Genomic DNA, 20505 nt, shown 5'->3' with positions numbered 1-20505 from the left:
CAATGGCGACCATTATCGCGCCATGGTAACCGACTATTTGATGCCTGAAATTGCAGCTTGTGATCTCGGCGACATTTGGTTTCAAAAAGACGGCTCCACATCGCATCAATCAATGAATTTATTGAGGGAACACTTCTGAGCAGTTAATTTCACGTTTTGGCAACCAAGATCGTGTGATATCACACCGTTAGCCTTTTCCTGTGGAGGACTTGAGTCTCAAGTCTATGCGGACAATCCCGCTTCGATTCAGGCCTTAGAGCAAAACATCATGGGTGTCATTCGCCGGTTACTAGTCGAAATCTTAGAACGAATTCAAAATTGGACTCAACGGATGGACCATCTGAGACGTAGCCACGGCCAACATTTGAAAGAGATAATCTTCAAAAAATTAATACCAAACAATGTTCTTTCGAATAATAAAAAACATTCCTCATTAAATTTGAAATTTCTGTATTTTTTCTTCAAAAAAGTGGGGAACCTCGAAATGCATGACGCTTTAGATCGCAGAGTTATACTTTCTACTTTATCCTCGTCATTATATTGTTCAATATCCAGCCAGTGAGTCTTACCGTCAATTTTAAGCCTTAAGGTGTCTTTGGACGACCTCAGCCACCAAACTTAAATCGGTCTAGAATATTTTCATACCATTTGACTAGATTTCAGCTCCCTTGAAAATATTTGGCTGAGCACATTTCCACCTTACACTGTTTTTAACGGAATAAATGAATGAAAAAGTATGCATGAGAGAACCTGTGACTAGTTGGTTAAGACATCGAAGCACCCAGATATAAAAACAAAATCAATGAAGGCTGCATCGTATGTCGTAGGTAATCTTGAAGTTCTCCGGAAATAAATTTCAAGGATTGCCATGCAATTCTTTGAATTCACGTCCGCGCTTCAAGCTGCTGACAGCGAAAAGTATTGAAACCTCCTTAACGATACTTTAGAATACTTTGTAGGATGTTCATGGGGTAAAGACGCAGAATTAGGTTTAGGTTAAGCTTTTCCAAAGCTTTTTGATAAGCTTTTTTGTTAAACTTTTTATAGTGAAACTATTTATTGAAAGCTTTATAAACTAAGAATTCTCTTTAGAGGTTACATAATTTTTGCAGCCGTTATAACTCACTGTTAGTTTACCAAAGTTTACCACCACAACTTATCCTTTTCGCCAGAAAGTTGTACCAGAAAGTTGCAACGAAGCATCTAAATTTGTTATAATTTTCCCCAAAAGCGCAAAATAAAACACAAAAGATTTTCACACCAGAAAATAAGGAACATTCAAACCAAGTTTTACTTGTTGTACAACAATAGACCTACAAACAAATTAACACTAGACAAAAGAACTACAACAAATTCACATTACTAAGTATACTCTCGATAGTTGAGTTCACAGGTTTCTGCTGATTCGGCGAACATTGCAATCTGAAGAAATCGGGCAAATCAGCTTCGAGCTCGAAAGCGCTACGCTTATTCGCTGGCAACCATAAGTCCACACGATCATAAATCACACCAGTTGGAGCTTGCGCCTTAAACCATTCAATCGTTTCGGTATTCTTGAGCTCATCACCCCAAAGGAAGACCTTTTTACCCTGCTTTGCCGCTATTTCAATCCATTTTGGATCGTTCTTTATGTGTACAGCATTCGGCACAATGCCGGCCAAGTCGAAAGCTTGCGCATTATTAATGGTGTCGTACAACGTGTCCGCGCGTGGATCTGCATAAACGCCGAGTATGGTGGATGAGAGAAACATGATCGGATATATATTCTGTTTGTAACGCAACAACGTGCAAATGTCGGCATCGAAACTGGAGAAGAAGCTCAGACGACCACAACCGTGACGCAACATCACATCCAATATGCGGTCCACATAGGTATTCTTATCGATAGTTTGTACGCTCTCGAGCTCACCATTCAATATCAGCTGCGGCCATTTAATTTCAATGTTGAAACCCACCGACTTATTCACTTTGGTGAGGAAATCTTCGAACAGTGGGAAGAGTCGTTGATCCTCTTGCTCTACATTATTGTGCGCCGGATATTCGATGATTTTATTGCCCACTACCTGATAGGTTTTCAAATTCTTTAACTGCTCATAGGTGATATCCTTGATTAGTACTTCGGTGAGATCAGCTTTGCTGGTGGGCGTCTTGGGATCCATACAGACATAGATGTAGTAGTCGTGGTAAATCACTGGCACCAAATCGCTAGTTAACATCACATCGAATTCGACCAAGTCAGCGCCCAGCTCCGTGGAGGCCTTCATAGACGCCACCGTATTCTCAATTATTGCTGGCGCATTAGTTGCCTGCTTCAAACTCTTACCCAAACCACGATGTCCCACATCCAATGCCGTCCAATTGCTGCGCCAGTACTCCACAAAAGAAGTGTGAAAATCGACAGTCGAGTTCGGCAAGGGTTTAATTACCAAATACTGTATATCCAAACTGCCGATAGCATTCAGCCACACGGGCGATAAGAGATTGATGGTGAAACGGCCTTCGGTGCCTTTCAAAAACTCCGGATATATATACTGATAGCCTATCAAACGCACAAGCTCATTATCATTCTGTGTCGTATACAGCTTCAACAGGTAGGCGACATTATCCAGCTGCGACACTGTCGTCTGAAATATCAATATATCGTTGGGCTTGTAGGGCACACCAAATTCCGGTTGCGTACGCAAGTAACTGTCACCGTACACCATACGCACATACTCTGTGTGCGCCTTCGCCGAGGGCAATATAGCGGACAAGCGACACGGCTCGACCGGCTGCAACTTGAAACGCAACTCCTCATTACCCGCACTCGTTTCATTCACATGCAAGGGATTGCGAAATAGCTTGAATTGTACAATATTGCCCGCATTCAGCCAACCGCGTTGCAGCTCACGCCGCTGCGGATCGATCCAACCGCAAGCATCGCTGCGATTGCCCGCAACAGTGCCCACTTGAAAGCTGCGCGCATTGATATGTGATTCCCAGCGGCGCACCTGCACCACACCAGTTGCATTGTCTATGGCCGCAATGAAGTAGCGATAATTGATGGTGGTGTTCACCGGCAGCGCTACGCTGGCCGTCCACACGCGATGATCCTGCGTGCGATTCAATAGGATCGCCTTGTCGGCGCGCCAAGCGCCCAATTGTTTGACATCGCCGACCATAGCGACGAGCTCATAGCTGGCCAGCGGTTGTTCGTTAAGCGAAACGCTGAAGTTATACGGTATCAGCGAGTTGCGCTTGAGCGGTATAAAGCGGCGCGCTGTGTAATACTTTTCGTAGTACGAGGAATCGCACTGCGCGGCGCGCGGTAGCCCAGCGAAAATGCTTAACACTGCGCAGAGCGCGCAAAGTTTGGCGAGCGAAAACATAGTAGCGCGCTACAAAAACTGTTCACTTTAATTTAAGCGTCTATAATTTTCAAAGAAAGTTTCAAAAACTGTAAGCGCGGCGCTTAGGCGTTATCCTTGACGCGGCGTTTTTCACTAGCGGTAGGTGTCGCGCGCACACTATGCCTGCTGTCCACTTAATCGCGCACTGTCGGCGCGTTCACCGCTAATTTATTCATTTCTTTGAGTTTTGAATTTTCAAGTTTTCACCTCAGCGCTTATGCTTATCTTAGCCGCAGATTAGCTGTAGGTTGTGTTATCAACTACGCTGGACTTTGCGAAAAGTATATGAGCGCTCAATACTGCTATCGTTTAAGATTTATGGGCTATTTTGCTTTGCTACTAACAAACGGTATTTTTATAAAATTGTTAATAAAAGTTTATGACAACTCTTGTTGTTTACTTCACTATTACTTTTTTAATTTTTATTATTATTTTTTTTTAATTTTTTATATTTTTGTTTTTATTATTTTAAATATTTCTTGCAATATTTTTATTATTCTCACTCGCTGCGGTTTCGCGACTTATTCGTTGTGCTCGTTTGGCGTCGAAAAATGCACTGATCGCTATAAAGTTTCCCACAAACTATGTTGTCACCTAGTAATAACAACAAAAGCAACAATCGACACACAAATTGAACCGCGCTTATCAGCGCTGCATTTACTAAAACTAAAGCGCTTGTAAATGAAACAAGTGAATAATTTCGGTGAGCGCTGTACTGCGCCAACAACCGTCGAAGGTTCGACCACCAAGACCACACATTTCCAAATGAATTAGTAGCAATGAGCATGCGCACTGTACCCGCGCGCCCCACTCCGGACTTAATGACCTTTGTTGCGCTTAGCGGCAATGCTAAAATTCAAAATTCAATGTCAATTGTACAACATACTGGGGGCGGAAGCGTGTGCATTAACCTGCTAACCCCAAATTCTGATATGACTTTTGTACAGTAGGGCAGGTGCGACCAAAAACTTTAGTTCCGAGTCCTTAATTTCAAGTTGTATGGCCGTTTATCGTTGCTTGTTTGTGTAGAATGCTACGACTAAGAGGCTTTCATTGGACGTTCAAATTCCCAGCTCAGCATTTCATCTAACTCTTAGACTGGTTACTATTTTTCGCAGCAAGTTAAGGAGTATACGAAAAGCACAACTTTCACTGTAGAAATTTTGTCCAAAATATCGAACTATTATTCCTCTTGCTTTTATAAAAGTCACTCATAGCTCACCAGCTTCTTATCCTACTTTTCTGTCGAAAACTTTGTAGCAACTTGTCGAATAATCCAATTTCAACAGCGCTCTCAACCAAAAGCTTTAACTTTAAATTCAAGTTGCTTGTCTAATTTTCTCCGTTGTGTGGAGAATTTCATAACCAAAAGGCTATCACTGAATACGATATCAAATTCGCAGCTCCACATTTCATCTAACCTTTTATAGAAGTGACCCATATCATTCTGAAAATTTCTAACTGCCGATTGCACTTTTTAATCGACAACTTTGCACCAACTTGTTGGGTAATCGAATTTCTTTATTGGCATAGACACCGCTTACGCGGTTATAGTCGAGTTTACAATTGTAGATTTCAAGTGTAGCCTGTCCACCTGTTCTTTCCAACAGAGTGGAGGTCTTTCACCTCCTCTGCTTCCCCCGGCGGGTACTGCATCGAATACTTGCAGACCTAGAGTGTTTTCGTCCATTCGGACGACATGACCCAGCCAGCACAGACGCTATCTCTTAATTCGCTGAACTATGTCAATGTCGTCATATATCCCGTACAGCTCATCGTTCCATCGACTACGGTATTCGTTATTGAAAATGTGCAAAGGACCATAAATCTTCCGCAGAACCTTTCTCATAAAAACTCCTTACGTCGACTCATCTAATGTTCACGTCCATGCCTCTGCACCATAAAGCAGGACGGGGATGATGACTGACTTATAGAGTTTGGTTTTTGTTCGTCGAGAGAGGACTTTACTCATCAATTGTCTACTCAGTCCGAAATAGTACCTGTTTGCAAGAGTTATTCTGTGTTGGATTTCGCTGCTGACGGTGTTGTTAATTCCAAAATAGACGCAATTATTATATCTACTACTTCGAAGTTGTGACTGTCAACAGTTACGTGTGAGCCAAGTCGCGAGTGCGACGACTGCTTGTTTTATAACAGATATTTCATCTCGTCCTCGTTCACTACCAGACCCATTTGCTTAGCTTCCTTATTCAGTACGGTATAGCACGCTTGTTGAGGCCAATGAAATCACTGAAATCTTACAGAAGATTGTACCTTCTCTATTCAGCTCTGCAGCTTTTTCGACTTTCTCCAGCAGTAGATTGAAGAAATCGCACGATAGGTAGTCGCCTTGTCTGAAACCTTGTTTGGTATCGAATGGCTCACAGAGGTCTTTCCCGATCCTGAGAGACCTACTAGTTTTGCGGGGATTCCAAATTCAGACATAAAGGCAGCTCCTTTTCGTGCTTTCAAAAGCAGCTTTGAAATCGCCGAAGAGGTGGTGTGTGTCGAGCCTTTTGCAATGCAACCCTGCGTTGACAATTTTTCCAGCTGACGGAGCGCATACCATAACGAAACGTTAGATCGAGTTGCTTACCCTTAGATTACTGTAATTTTTGGAATTAGTGATATAATTTCTATACAAATCGGTGTACCGTAAACTCATAACGAAGTAGTTGTAAGCTTCAACTACACACATTAGATACACTTGAGGCATTTTATGCAAATTAATTATGAAATACAGCAAATTACGCTATCTCTGATTACACGAAACTATTATGCACAACAACAAGCCCTCGGCAATCACTCCCCACCACGCTACCGCGCGCACCACCTAATTAGAGATTTATGAGTTCATAAACCCCAATAAACAGCGAGCAGCTATCCAACGAAATAATTCAAATAATCATTCAATTATGTGTGGCAATTATGATGATCACGTGTGTTCTTGTACAACAACGAAGCGATAACGCTGCTGGCGAGTCAGCATTCTTTGCACGTTTCCAAACGCTGCTCGTGTTGAACGACTGATACATAGCTCGTGTTTATAGAGGCTTACGAGTAGGGATACGTGGTTGTGGCTGATTTTGGCATTTAGCAACAAGTAGTTGTGCTCACTGATTTTTCCAAAACTACCCACAATTTCCGCTTTTGTGCAAATAAATTGCGGCATACACACCTGTACGAGCGTGAAGAACGTGAGCAGACAGAGATATGGCTGGTTGATTGGTATGGAACAAAGTTTTGAGGGTGCAATCTACAGTTATTTTTAATATTTTTAACAGCAGTACACATACACACATACATATGTTCATAAATCATATTTGATAACCGTGAATTAATTGCTTTATTTGCACTAAAAGGTATTTGTTGTAATTTGTATTGTTTTCTGTTTTTGGCTTATGGATGATTGCCTAGGCGTACACGATATCATTAGCAATGCTCGACATTACTACTCGTATTTATTTACATTTGAATCATTTCAACTGTCTGCTCAATACTGACCATTACTTATCGTATTTGGTCTGCCATGAAGTTGTTCCGCAACAAGAGGGACTTAGGTTCATCTTTTGTCTTACCCATAAACTCCTAAAAGTGGATCATTAGATTCTCATATGTAGGTCGACGAACCGTTTTGAGCTTGCCAAAAATTTATTAAGGCGTTTAATATCAATCGCAGCCATTTCGCTAGTTTCGCAAAAGTTCGGTCTACAGAGGTATTTTAAACTCAGTCTGGCAAAAGCTAGGCAATAGAGGAGAAATTGCTCAGGCTTCGCGAAGAGCCAATAGTTCAGAGAACCTCTTACAGTTCCCACAAGTTCTTATTGTTCATCGGCGCTTTCTGAGCTCACTGGAGGACCGCAGATCCAACGCCAGCACGCAAGAAGACATCGGAAAGCCTACTCGCTTCCAGTCGGCTGCAATTGGGGAAAGAGTGCCCTCTCCAGCAAGCGCATCAACTTAGCAATTTCCGACAATGCCGCTGTGACCGGGCAACCTTACAAATCTATTATGAAAGAAGTTTGAATCTATTGCTGATGATGATAATGAGGCCCTGCACTCCTTCACTACTTTTGAGCGTAAAGTGAGCGACCTCAAAGCCAATACAGCCGCTCGGCTATTGAAGTGAATGCACACTTCTCCAAAGGAAGCTGCACTTCGGATCAGTACTGCTACTGTTATCTTGATGACAGTCACCTCAGCTTGAAGGACAGTACAGTAATTTAGTAGACTTAAACTAATGTTGATGAAGAGCTCGCGCCAGAAAACTCAAATAGCAGCTTTTGCCGCCAAGCGTCTACCAGCTATGTCTACAGATGCGACGTGTAGAATGTTATTGAGTGCTATTGTTGGGACATAGCAGTACTAAATTCTCTCAGAACAGCTGATGAGCAACTTTTTGGATCAGCAATTAGCTCGTCCTATATTTTTTCAATTTCAAGTTCGCTTGGCATTCGAACCCACGTCTCAACACATGACAGTCAATACACTCGGTACTGTGCTCAGCGCACTATACCGGCATTTCAAATGTTTATTTATAATGACTGACTAATCATTTTCTAGTTTACAACCCAATATTAGCTATAATCTTAATGAATTGAGATTGCAAAGTGAGTAGTAACTGTCGTGTTCATTTGCTTACCTATTTATACATTCGATTTTTCATATGTCGTTTTTGGTTTCTAAAATACTTTTTTTAAGGATCGTTAGATTAGCTTAAGTTAGGTTAAGAGTTCGATCTTCGGTTCGGGATCATATTTGGACAGCTTAGAACGCCAGTACGCCTTACAAATCGACAAAGCGCTTTGAGCCTTTCACAAATTTGTTGAGCCGGCTAATATCAGTTACAATGTCTCCTAGTTCACCCAAAGTAATACTGCCGAGATGTTTCAATCGCAGTCTGGAACCCTGGAAAATGGAGGAGAAAGTGTCCACATGTTTCTATCGCACCCTCTTCCATACAACTCTGCCAACTAGTGACCGACAATATATTAGTCTTACCGCACGAATTCTTTTTGGACAGTGTTCTAAGAACCCCTAAGCGGCAAGATGAACTGTTATATGCTAAGAGCAAGTAGTTCAGTAGATCTTCTGTATTCTACTCTAGACAAAGAGGATACTGCAGTCGTATATGTGCTGGTCGTCGGCCGTTGAACGCTGTCATCGGCGAACGCCAGCAGTTGCATACTCTTGTAGAAGATTGCCCCTTCTCTATTCAGATCTGCAGCTCGACTAATTTTCTCCAGCAGTAGATTGAAGAAGTAGCATGATAGGCAGTCGCCTTATCTGAAACCTCGTTTGGTATCGAACGACTGGGGAGGTCTTTTCCGATCCTGGATCTTTTAGTATTGCTCAAAGTCATTTTACACAGCCGTATTAGTTTTGGAATATCAAATTCAGACAAAGCGGCATAAAGGCAGCTCCTTTTCGAGCTGTCAAAAGCAGCTTTGATGTCTTATAAGGTTCAAAAATATGTGAGATTAAGTTAGACTGAAATGTTTCTGCGATATATTAGCGCAACAATAATGGTTTGACGTTTGTCTCCTCGGAAGGCAATGACAAGAAAACGAGCCTATTTTCTTTAAGCATAAACTTGACAGTAAACCGCACAGCCTAACAAGGTTCTTGTAGAAACTGATGAGGAAGCAACAAATCGACCAAATATTAGTGGTTGGAGCGCATGATATATGTAGATATTTATATAAGCTTTTTGAAGGTAGTTCACGAATATAACAAGTGATCCAAATAGAGGTGCTCAATAGCAGTTCGAACTGACGTATGGAACGACTTGAAGCATTTAACGCTGTGATCTTAGATTGAAAGCGTACAAAATACAGCTTGTGCAATATCTGAAGCCGCTCGACCTTCCCAAGCGACATCGCTACGCTTTGTGGGTTCTTGAAAAGTTCCAAGAAGATCCGACATTTTCGAGCGAAATTTTGTTCAGCGATGAGGTCCATTTCTGGCTCCATAGACCTGAATTGATTTGGACCTGAAGAGATTCAAAAGCTGCCATTTCATCCAGAAAAAATAAGGGTTTGGTGTGGTTTGCGGTTTTCTTCAAAAATTATGACATTTGGTTTGAACAAAACGTGGCAATTACAATCTGCGACAGCGAATGAGGGACTAACAGAAATGCTTTTTTTATAGTTACAGGGGAAGTAGGTATATTTTAAAATACTACATATATATGTACGTGGATTGGTTTACGGGGCACGAAAGTGTAATATACACGAGTAACTATGTATGTATGTATGGTATGTGTGAACTCCTGATCTCACAGCGAAATGCGCAAATGAAGAAATCATGTCCGAAACCATTAAAATTAATTATACTGACATCGATTGCAATTTATCACTTACAGCAACAACAACAATGGCATCGAAAAAACTGAAAAAATAGCTGTAGACATATTGATGGCAATCCACTTACACACACCAACATATTTACATATACATATGTAGATTTGGTTATTGCCAGCCCAAATAGAATAGCTGAGCTGTCATGTTGAGGCGTTAAACTGCACACTCTTAATGCAAGCAAACATACTCACACATAATATATACAAGTATATGAGCGTGTGTGTGACAAGCCAACCTCGCTAGCTTCCCTCATTGAACTTGAAATTCGCCCCCGTTCAATGAAAGCCTACAACAAATACCCGCTTGTGCGCAGAAAAATGCTTGTGCAACAACAAAATCGCAATTCTTTTTAAAATTAAATAAGAAAAATCTGGCCTTAACCACTTTTCATTTAATTTTCCATGCATTTTGATGTGATTCAATTCGCATTACATGGCAAATTCCCTCATACATTCGCTAATTGTTTTGTTGTGTTGCACCTGCAGCGCATATGACCTAACTGTACATGTACATACATACATATGTATGTATGTGTGCATATGAATAGCCACTTGTTTTTCCCCCAAAAGTGGAATACGCGCGTTGTATTTCATGTGTAATCAGCGAAACAGTTCAATTGCTATAGGCACTCGCTGAATAGGCATACACTGAAAAAAATATCACACACTAAAAACGAGAAAAAATGTAACTTCGGTTGCACCGAAGCGAACAGTCTTCAAAAATACAAAAGGTTTCTTACAAGAACTTGATTTTGATCGTTCAGTTTATACAGACGTTGTGTTTTATGTGAGTACCTGCCGTTGACGGTCCAATCTCACGGTACCTAAAAGCACAATGCGTTGATCAGCGCCCCAAACAATACATGCTTTTTGCAAGTATTATTTGGTTGCAATTGGTCGGATGGAAACGACAACTTTTCCACGGATCGGGTTATAACCTCTGACACTGCGACCGCCCGCCGCAGTGAAACTCCACTGAATGGAATTTCAATTCTACCCGCCTTTAGGCTTAAACCACAGCCACTACGAGTCTCCCCAAAGGGCCAAGCCAAATGAGGAGATTGGAGCGAACTCTATGGGCTAACTGCTCCGCGTAGTACCAGATTCAAGTCTCCGGCCAGACTTTTCAGTGCGACTTCACTGAATTGAAAATTCAATTCTACCTGCATTTGAGTTTAACGGCATCCACCACGAATCTTACCAAAAGCCCAAGCCCAATGAGGAGATTGGAGCAGACTCCGAGGGCTAACTGCTCTCCGGGGTACCAGATTTAAGTCTCCGGTCAGATCTTGGAGCTTTTGCTACAACCAGTTGAACACCCATCAAACTCAATGACTTGTGACATTTGTCGCTTGAACTTCAAATGTCTTTTAATTAGAAGGAATTTCATTCAAAGTCTACAATATCAGTGCAAGCTGAATATTATAGCACTATTTCTGACAAGACGTACCTTACCCGAAAATTATCTTAACTGTAAAAGTACGCACACTTTCTGCTCTATTGGCCACCTTCTGGTACTTTACCCAGAACTATCGTTTCCGTAGGTTTAAACCGAAATCAGACGACATGAAGGATCTAAGAATTATACGATTTTGATCTCAAAGTAATTAAAACAATAATTATTCACTTAAAATGTCAGTTAAATCTCAACTATAAAAGAGTTTAGTTAATTGAAGCAGACTTTTAGATTAGAAGATCCTAAAACGACTAACTAACACCCACTATTCGATACAAAAATAAGGCTCAGAGCGTGGAAGAACCTTTAAAATCTCAATATGTTTTCAATGTTCTAGTTTTTGATGGATCTACTAGAGATTTCAGAAGTCATAGAGACTATAAAGATCTAAAAACACTCGGGTTTCTTTCAAAATATATGTAGGTTAGGTTAGGTTAAGAGGTCGATTCCAAGAGGCACCTCCCTTCACAGTTTGGACAGCCGGTTCATTGTAGTACCTAAAACTCCTAAAAAACTGTGTCATAAAACCCTCATATATCGACAAAGCGCTTTGGATCTATCACAAATTGATTGAAACGGCTAATATCAGTTTCGACTATGTCTTCTAGTTCGCCGAAGGTAAGAGTACGGAGATGTTTCAGCCTCAATCTTGTAAAGGCGGGACAATGGAGAAAAAAGTGCCTGGATGTTTCTGCCTTACCCTCCTCCATACAACTTAGGCAACTAGTGAGAACATTGACCGCATGAATGCCTATTGGACACTTGTTACGTTCTACTCTAGGTGATAAGAGAGAGGATTGCGGTATGATGAACTTTGCTCAGAGAAAGTAGTCTAGAGTCACAGAGGAGCTGATGAAGGAGAGCTCCTTACCGAAAACGCCCTCTCCAATCTTCCCTCCTAGCTTCAACACATCCGTGAAAAAGCTTACAACGCCCCTTCTCCAGCGGCATCACCCCATCCATATAAGTTTTCAGGAAAGAAGTAGAAATAGGACAGAATTTCGTCGAAAGCTTTCTATCAAGCTTAAGCCTTAGTTTTTTCACCTCATCAACAGGTTGAAGACGCGAACCTGCGAAGGAGAGAGAGGCACGTTGGGAATCTTATGCCTTCTAGTAAATAAAACCATTTCAGTTTACTTGGGTTAACGCGTTTCTCGAGTTATGTAAGCTGGTCGTTAACCATGAAGATTCAAAGCAGTGCGGAATTTACCGCACCCTGTGGGGTGCCTCTATAAGCCTTTCGGATGTCTTTACACTACCCCACTCCGCTACGCTTGTTCTGTCACAAAGACTATGTATGAGATCCTTGAGATTCAATTCCACCTGAAAATTTCCAGGGCTTTAGTCACTACCTCCGGTCATACATTGTGGAAGACCTCCTCGATGTCGAAAAAAGTACCTACAGCGAATTTCTTTTTTACTTATTCATTTGTAATCTTTTATTTTTAATCTCTTAACCACTTTCCTAAGAGAATAGGACACCACTGAGGAATATGTTTACATAATCTATGTAGAAAGAAGAGGATAATTGAAAGAAAAAAACAGAGTAATATGGATACATACATATGTATATGCAATTTCTGAGCTCACAGAGCTCACAGTAGTTTATGATTGCATACGAGTCCCAGTGGCTGTCATTTCGATGATATTTCTTTAACTTTTATTTCTCTCATACATATTTTAATGAGCTTTCTTATATTCTGTGTTGCAGCGTCTGCTAATGGAAGCGTATATACGACAAAAGCGCGCCTCGCCGGGCATGGTGCAGGCAAGTGACTTACAAATAACCCGTCCCATGTCGGGGCTGCGCACATCAACGGCCACTGGCCGCGAGCTGCATGCCTACGATGGTCCAATGCAATTCATCAGTTCGCCACACAATCCCGATCAATTATTAAGTAACACCACCGGCGTCACAGCTACGAATACGAACGCGACCACCGTCAACGCCAGCCACAATGCGACCAGCACGAATGGTCGTCAGCATGGTGTCAGCTTTACGAACAATATGCGCCCGCGGACAGCCCAGATGACAGGACATATCATCAATCAGGATGGTAAATAAATGAAATACAAAGACGTTGTTGTTTTCGTTTTCTGCTTTTGAAAGTTCCAATTTAACTTTATCACTTTTCTTTACACATCTTTCGTTGTGCCTACAGATTTAATCGAAGAGATTTCCTCACACGAACTCGAAGATGACGAAAGCAGTCCCGTCAATCATGTGAGCAGCAATGGGCAACGGCAAAAGCAACGCCAACAACAACAATTACAACAACATCAACAACGTTCATATAGCCACGATCAGGATAGCAGCACATTGGACGAAGATGATTATGTGAATCGGAATATCGAGGAAGCGGCACCCGTCATGCCATTGAATCACAGCATCGCCAATAGCATCGCATCACAAACCAACACCACCACCAATTCGGCCGTCGGTGTACGCAGCACTTCGGCGCACTCGACCGGCGCCGGTTCGGCTAATAACACTGCCAACTATTCGAACAGTGCGCAGCAAACGAATTCGTCAGCGGACGCCAGTGGCGAACCGGAGGGTGATCTGGTCGGCAACATCGAACAGTTCGTCATGCAGCCAGCGTCACAGGGTGTGCTTTTCAAGTGTCGCATAACGCGTGATCGCAAAGGCATGGATCGTGGCCTATTTCCGATCTATTATTTGCACTTGGAGCGCGATTATGGCAAGAAAATATTTCTCTTGGGCGGTAAGCGTGGTGGAAAGCTTTTTCAGCAAAATGCCTTTTATATATATTTTTTTCAGGACGCAAGCGAAAGAAGAGCAAAACATCCAATTATATTATCAGCTGTGATCCTACGGACTTGTCACGTAACGCCGAGGGTTTTTGTGGAAAATTGCGTTCGAATGTGTTCGGCACCTCCTTTACCGTGTTCGATAATGGCAACAAAGATAGCACGGAAAATCCCCGACTCGATTTGGCGGTGATCATCTATGTAAGTGACATTGTAGGAGTTAACGTGATAAGGTTGAGGGTACGCTGCTTCCGTTCTGACCTACGATACGATAGGCTGATGAAAAAGCAATTAATGGTATTGGGTTTCAAACGATTATAGAAGACATTTTTTCGATAATTTCATCGAGTAGCTCTTCGGTAGCACTTCATACCAGCCAGAGAAATTAAAAGAAATTTTAGGAAGGTTCAGAGGAGACCTAGAGCGGCTCTCAAATCAAATCTGAATAGTGAACACAGAACCATAGCTCATATGACCACCACGGTCGAAGTAATAAAAAATGGGGTCATTAAAGTCTTAGTTACCCCAAACTCCCAAAAGTGGATCACCAGATCCTTTATACATAGATCGACGAAGCGTTTTGAGCTTAAGGCTAGGTTCTCCAAAGGTGTGTCTTCCGTGATATTTCAATCGCAGTCTGGCAAAAGCGCTGTAAAGGAGGAAAAAGTGACAAGATGGTTCAAGCAAGCCTTCCTTCCTATAGCAAGAAGAAACTCGAAGTCGCACAAGTTCTGGTTGTTGACTAGTGTTTGCTGAGATCACTGGAAGTCCAAAGGACCAACGCTAGAACTCATCAGAAAAACTACTCATTTCCACTGGACTAAAATTGAAGAAAGGGTGCTCGCTCTAGCCAGCTCACGGACTTTGCAGTTGCCGGCGATTTCACTATGACCGGACAACCATACAAGTCTTATATGAAAGAAGCTTGAAGCTATTGCTAATGAAGCCCTACGTTCTTAACTAGTTTTTAGCGCACAATTAGCAAGCACAAAGCCAGTATAGCGCTTCGGTTCTTCGAAGCTCTACATCCACCGCTAACTTGATGGCATCCACCTTCACTTGAAAAACGTGTAGATCTGGTAGTCTGAAATAAGAGCTGATGAGAGCTCTCGACATAAGTTTCCAACTCCTATTCTTCCTCTTAACTTCAATCTATACGTCAAAAAGCTCACTGCGTCTCTTCTTCAACGGTTTCGTCCTGCACAGAAATCTTTCGCAGATATGTAAGAAGAGAAGGTGTTTTACTTGGTTTTCTGAAATCATTTATGTCCAACTTATGGTGTGTGTCTTTATATACTATTAACTCAGTAAAGCTCTAAAGGCCGTCTCATGGATCTTTATTACCGAAGGTTTGACTTTACGTGCTGAAGTTTGTGTACTGCGTTTCTTTAATCACTAACTATTTAAGCAGTTAAGACAATGAGTGATAGATTCACACTTAACTCGATTTATACCGCTAAAGTGAGGTTTAACTGGTATACCAATAAAGGAGTGGCGCTAAGCAGACCATTTTTTTTTTTTTTTTTTTTGATTTAACCAACTTGAAACACATGTGTTAATATCTTGTTCTCTATTTGCAGGACACCAATATTCTCGGTTTCAAAGGTCCACGCAATATGACCGTGATACTGCCCGGCATGACGGAGGAAGATCAACGCGTGAAAATCAGCTCGGCCGATCCCAAACAACAGGGTATACTAGACTTATGGAAAGTTAAGGTTAGTTTCGTAACTCGTCGTGTTCCATTTTAAAATATACTTACGTAATGCTTTACTTTTTCACACCAGAACATGGACACCATCGTTGAGCTGCACAACAAGACACCCGTATGGAATGATGAGACACAATCGTATGTCTTAAATTTTCACGGGCGCGTCACACAAGCATCGGTTAAGAATTTCCAACTCGTACACGATTCGGATCCCGATTATATAGTCATGCAGTTCGGGCGCACCTCCGAAGACGTCTTCACCATGGACTATCGCTATCCGCTGTGCGCGCTGCAAGCGTTCGCCATAGCGTTGAGCAGTTTTGATGGCAAAATCGCATGCGAGTAGAAAAGCGAGAGAGGCTGAGCATACGACAGTGGAGTGACAATTTTGCGCAGGCGTGTGCAAAGACAAAATTATGCTCAAATTTATAAGCGTTCAGCAATAACTATAGTATTTTATGTAAATGTAAATGTAAAATCAAAAACTAAGCACAAAAGAGTACGGTCAAAATCAAAAAAGTGCATGAACTCAAAAACAAACGGTTGCCTTAGTTGAGAGCGTTCGCAAGGCGCGCTAGAATAACACCCACAATTGTATGTATTTATGTGGTGGGTCTGTACATCATGCACCGACTTGATTAACACTAATATTTTTTTTTATAAAGCAATTAAGAGTACAAGTGTAAACAAAGAGAAAAACATATACACACCAACAAACATTTATATATAGGTGGCATATAAAAAATTCGAAAAGCATCAAAAATACATTAAAAACTCTCTGGCAGACTAACGAACACAATTTTTTTTAGTTCCGAAATTGAGTTTGAAGAAGCAAAATTTTCAAAAATCATTTTTCGTATCACTATTATTAAAGCATATTTAAGTTTGCCTTAGTATTTCTACACTAAATACTCAGCGAACACGCCATACAACAATTTTCAAGGCTACTAACTTATATATTGGTTAGTCGAAAAAGTCTTTTCGTATTTTGTCAATAGATGTCGTTGCAGTCGTATAACTTATACTTAGTGATGGAAAGGTGAGATCTTAAGCTTCATTTAACAAAAACAAAAAAATTAAATGCGGAAAATTCGGTTGAAAACAAGTAACAGCTGTTCAAAAATTAGTAAAAATAATGAAGAAATTCGCTATATTTTGAAATTTTTGTATAAGAAATAGAAGAATACCACGCAAGCCAACAGCATTGCGAAGTTTACGTAGGCGATGCTGTATCAGTTCGTGTAGCACAATAATGTTTCGCTCGATTCCGTTGTGGAAATTACGATGTGATAAAGCCTCGCTCTGGTCGACCTATCGTTGAAAAAGTCGATGAAATTTTGGAAAATATTTTCCAGAACTATCACATAAGTAGCCATGACATCGCTAAGGAACTTCACATTCATCATCAAAAGGGTTTTGAACCATTTAAAAAAGGCTGGCTACAAAAGAAGCTCGATGTTTGCGTACCAAATGAATTATCTGTGAAAAATTTAATGAATCGAATTAAGATCTGCGATTCTTTGCTGAAACGATATGAAATCGAACCATTTCTGAAGCGAATGGTGACAAGAGACGAAAAGTGGATCAAATACGACAATAATGTGCGAAAAAGACCATAGTCCAAGCGTGGTGAAGCTCAACAAATGGTCGCAAAGCCAGAATTGACGCCACGAAAGGTTATGCTGAGTGTTTGGTGGGACTGGAAAAGTATCATCCACTACGAGCTGCGCCAGCCTAGTCGCACGATTGATTCTACATTTTACTATCAACAACTGAAGAGATTGAAGCAAGCAATCGAAAAAAAAATCGGCCAGAATTGATCAACAGAAAGGGTTTCGTCTTTCATCAGGACAACGCTAGACCATACACGTCTTTGATGACTCGGCAAAAACTGGGCTTGGCTGGGAAGTTTTGATGCATCCACTACATAGTCCTGACTTTGCACTATCGCACTACCAATTGTTTCGGTCAATGCAGAACTTTCTAAATGGAGTAAAGTTGACTTCAAAAGAAGCCTGTGGAAATTACTTGTCGCAGTTTTTCGTCGAGAAACCATAAAAGTTTTACACTGGCAAAAAGTGGTCGATCAAAATGGTTCATATTTGGTTCATTAAAGTTCGTTATAATTATAAAAAAAAAAAATAAGTTGCGAAAAGACTTTTTCGACTACCCAATATATGTATATTATTGATAAACATAGTCCGATTTAGTCATGTCCGCTTGTCTGTAGTCTCTCAGTTTTTGAGATATCGATCTGAAATTTTGCACACGCCCTTTTCCCTCCAAGAAGCTGCTCATTTGTCGAAAGAGTCGATATCAAATTACTACTATGGCATACAGCTGCCATACAAACTGAACGATCGAAATCACGTTTTTGTATGGAAAACTTTTTTATTCGAGAAGATTTCTTCACGGAATTCGGCATGGATTATTCTTTAAAGCAATGGTGTAATCTCCGAAAAAATTATTTAGATCGGACCCCTGTAAAATATAGCTGCCATACAAACTGACCGATAAAATTACATATGTGCTCGTAAAGATTCTTTTGCATTTGTGAAGGGTATTGTAGCTTCGGCGCAACGGAATTAAAAAAATGCCTTTGAAGCAAGTCTCAATACAAATATTGAACACTCTCACCTCTCACTCTGTAACCACTTTCGTATTTCCACAGTGCGTTGCACGGCTCAAATATTTTCACTAATCCTTTCTATAACAAAATTGCTGTCTGACTCTCTCATACTATTCTAAGCGAACAAGGTTTCCTCAAAGAATACATGGTGCACCTATTGTTTTCGAATTAAATATAAATTTTTGAAATGAAATTTATTAAATAATTCCTGTTTATATGATTTGGTTAAGCATTTCATTGTGTCCATATTTTAGTCATTATTAATACTATATAGATGTATTGATTACTAGATGCATAGAATTATGTCGAAATATTTGCAATAAAATTAGTTTATTTTCGTCAAAGAAGAAACGCATATTTATAAATATATTTCTACACAAACAACATTACATCATGTACATTAATATAGAAGATAATATTTAAGAAAAAAACACTACTTACATATTTATATAAACACTTACATATATATATGTATATAAAAAGAAGCTATAAAACTCAAAACCAAAAAAAAAATTAAGAGAAAGCAATAAAGAGTACTTGTAAGAACAAAATAAAACAGTTTGATTTTTTATGACAATTTTTTTTACAAAAAATGAAGTCCTTTGTTTCATTAAGGTACTTTACATACCATTACCAATCTATATGAAGTCAAGTCAGTCAAGTTTTCCACCGATTTTATCCATTTTGGGCACAAACATAAACTTGCTCTCTCGATTTTATTGAGATAACTCATATATTGGTTAGTCGAAAAAGTCTTTTCGTATTTCGACAACTTTTTGTCATTTTTCCCTACATACCATCACCTGTCTCTATGAAGTCAAGTCAGTCAAGTTTTCCACCGATTTTATCCATTTTGGGCACAAACATAAACTTGCTCTCTCGATTTTGTTGAGATAACTCATATATTGGTTAGTCGAAAAAGTCTTTTCGTATTTCGACAACTTTTTGTCATTTTTCCCTACATACCATCACCTGTCTCTATGAAGTCAAGTCAGTCAAGTTTTCAACCGATTTTATCCATTTTGGGCACAAACATGAACTTGCTCTCTCGATTTTATTGAGATAACTCATATATTGGGTAGTCGAAAAAGTCTTTTCGTATTTCGAGTTCACGAACGAATCATTGTTGTGCTACACGAACTGATACAGCATCGTCTTCGTAAACTTCACAAATTTCGTTGGTGGCTTGTGTGACATTCTTCACTTTTTTATACAAAAATTTAAAAATATAGCGAGTTTCTTCATTATATCCACTCTTTTTTGAACAGCTGTAACTTTTTTTCAACTTTCCCGAACTTAATTTGGTTTTGGTTAAATGAAGCTTAAGTCTCACCTTACCAAAACTATGCGGTATGGCACAATGTGATTGCAACGACAATCTATTGACAAAATACGAAAAGATTTTTTCGACTACCCTATATTATCAAGAAATGATTCCTTTCGAATTTCTAGATTATATCGCAGAAATTGACTGATATTTTCGATAAAAAAAAAATTCGCAACTGATATTTTCGATAAAAAAATTCGCAAAAGGAACGGGGGTCCACATTTCCGATATCTGGTGGCTAGAATAGTTTTGGTCCGATTTTGACCATAAGCAAAGTTTGGTTCGTTACATTTATTGCTGTTTGATTTGCTTACTGGAAAGTGAAAGAATCGGATGGAATTTAAAATTGTGTTTTTGTCAGATTTCTGGTTTTTATCTGATTTCGCCCAAATGCGCCTTGTAGTGTAGGAAAGTCATGATGATAGTACTTACCGAGTTTGATTGAAATCGGTCGAGTCGTCCAAAATTGATTTCGTCTCTCGTGCCATCTCGACTGTAAAACTGTTTGCCTGTGACGCATTTATTTATAGATTTATCGCACTTTTAGTAGTTTTTGGACAAACCGTTATATGTGGAGTGTGCCGAATTATAAGCCGAAATCACAAATTTTTAACTTTTTTCATTTCATGCGTTTTCCAAAAATTATTCTCCTAGACGAAATTGAATGGTTTAGTAGATATGTATGCACATGAACCTTTATTAGAGGGCGCAGCCATGCCCACTTTTTAAACAAATTTCACAACCATAGATGTCCCTGCTTACTTCAATTCGTTATAATTCATTTTCAACAAATAGTAACCGTTATACACTCGTGCAATCAACCAAATCTGCGTATTCCGCATATCGGGTTCGTGTCTTAA

At 40.2% G+C, this 20505-nt stretch overlaps 2 protein-coding genes across 3 annotated transcripts in view; one reads left to right on the top strand and one right to left on the bottom strand.

Moving 5' to 3' along the window:
* The window catches only part of LOC126756978 (protein king tubby), a 118384-nt gene extending 99518 nt beyond the window's left edge, over positions 1-18866 (top strand). Inside the window, exons 3-8 of one of the 2 annotated variants that reach the window (XR_007666665.1) lie at positions 12918-13263; positions 13369-13932; positions 13989-14179; positions 15559-15696; positions 15766-17365; positions 17398-18866. Coding sequence is in view for 1 of the 2 variants with exons in the window: in XM_050470518.1 (XP_050326475.1) it covers positions 12918-13263; positions 13369-13932; positions 13989-14179; positions 15559-15696; positions 15766-16035 (1509 nt within the window). In the remaining variant the exon portion in view is untranslated. Of the gene's footprint in view, positions 1-12917; positions 13264-13368; positions 13933-13988; positions 14180-15558; positions 15697-15765 lie in introns of both variants that reach the window. The other variant, XM_050470518.1, reaches the window with a different exon arrangement.
* On the bottom strand, positions 1253-4055 carry LOC126756972 (glycerophosphocholine phosphodiesterase GPCPD1-like). The gene has a single exon (XM_050470505.1). It carries the CDS (start codon positions 3366-3368, stop codon positions 1344-1346), a length of 2025 nt encoding a protein of 674 aa, XP_050326462.1. The 5' UTR covers positions 3369-4055; the 3' UTR covers positions 1253-1343.
* Positions 18867-20505: the final 1639 nt, after the last annotated feature.

The sequence above is a fragment of the Bactrocera neohumeralis genome, chromosome 4 (assembly GCF_024586455.1).
Source record: "Bactrocera neohumeralis isolate Rockhampton chromosome 4, APGP_CSIRO_Bneo_wtdbg2-racon-allhic-juicebox.fasta_v2, whole genome shotgun sequence".
NCBI classification, from domain to species: Eukaryota; Metazoa; Arthropoda; class Insecta; order Diptera; family Tephritidae; genus Bactrocera; species Bactrocera neohumeralis.
Note: the sequence above shows the minus strand (reverse complement) of the source record. Positions and strands in the feature narration are given on the sequence as shown.

Bases quoted from the DNA above. Each gene is read 5' to 3' on its own strand.
- LOC126756972 (XM_050470505.1), bottom strand. From the start codon at position 3,368: ATGTTTTCGCTCGCCAAACTTTGCGCGCTCTGCGCAGTGTTAAGCATT.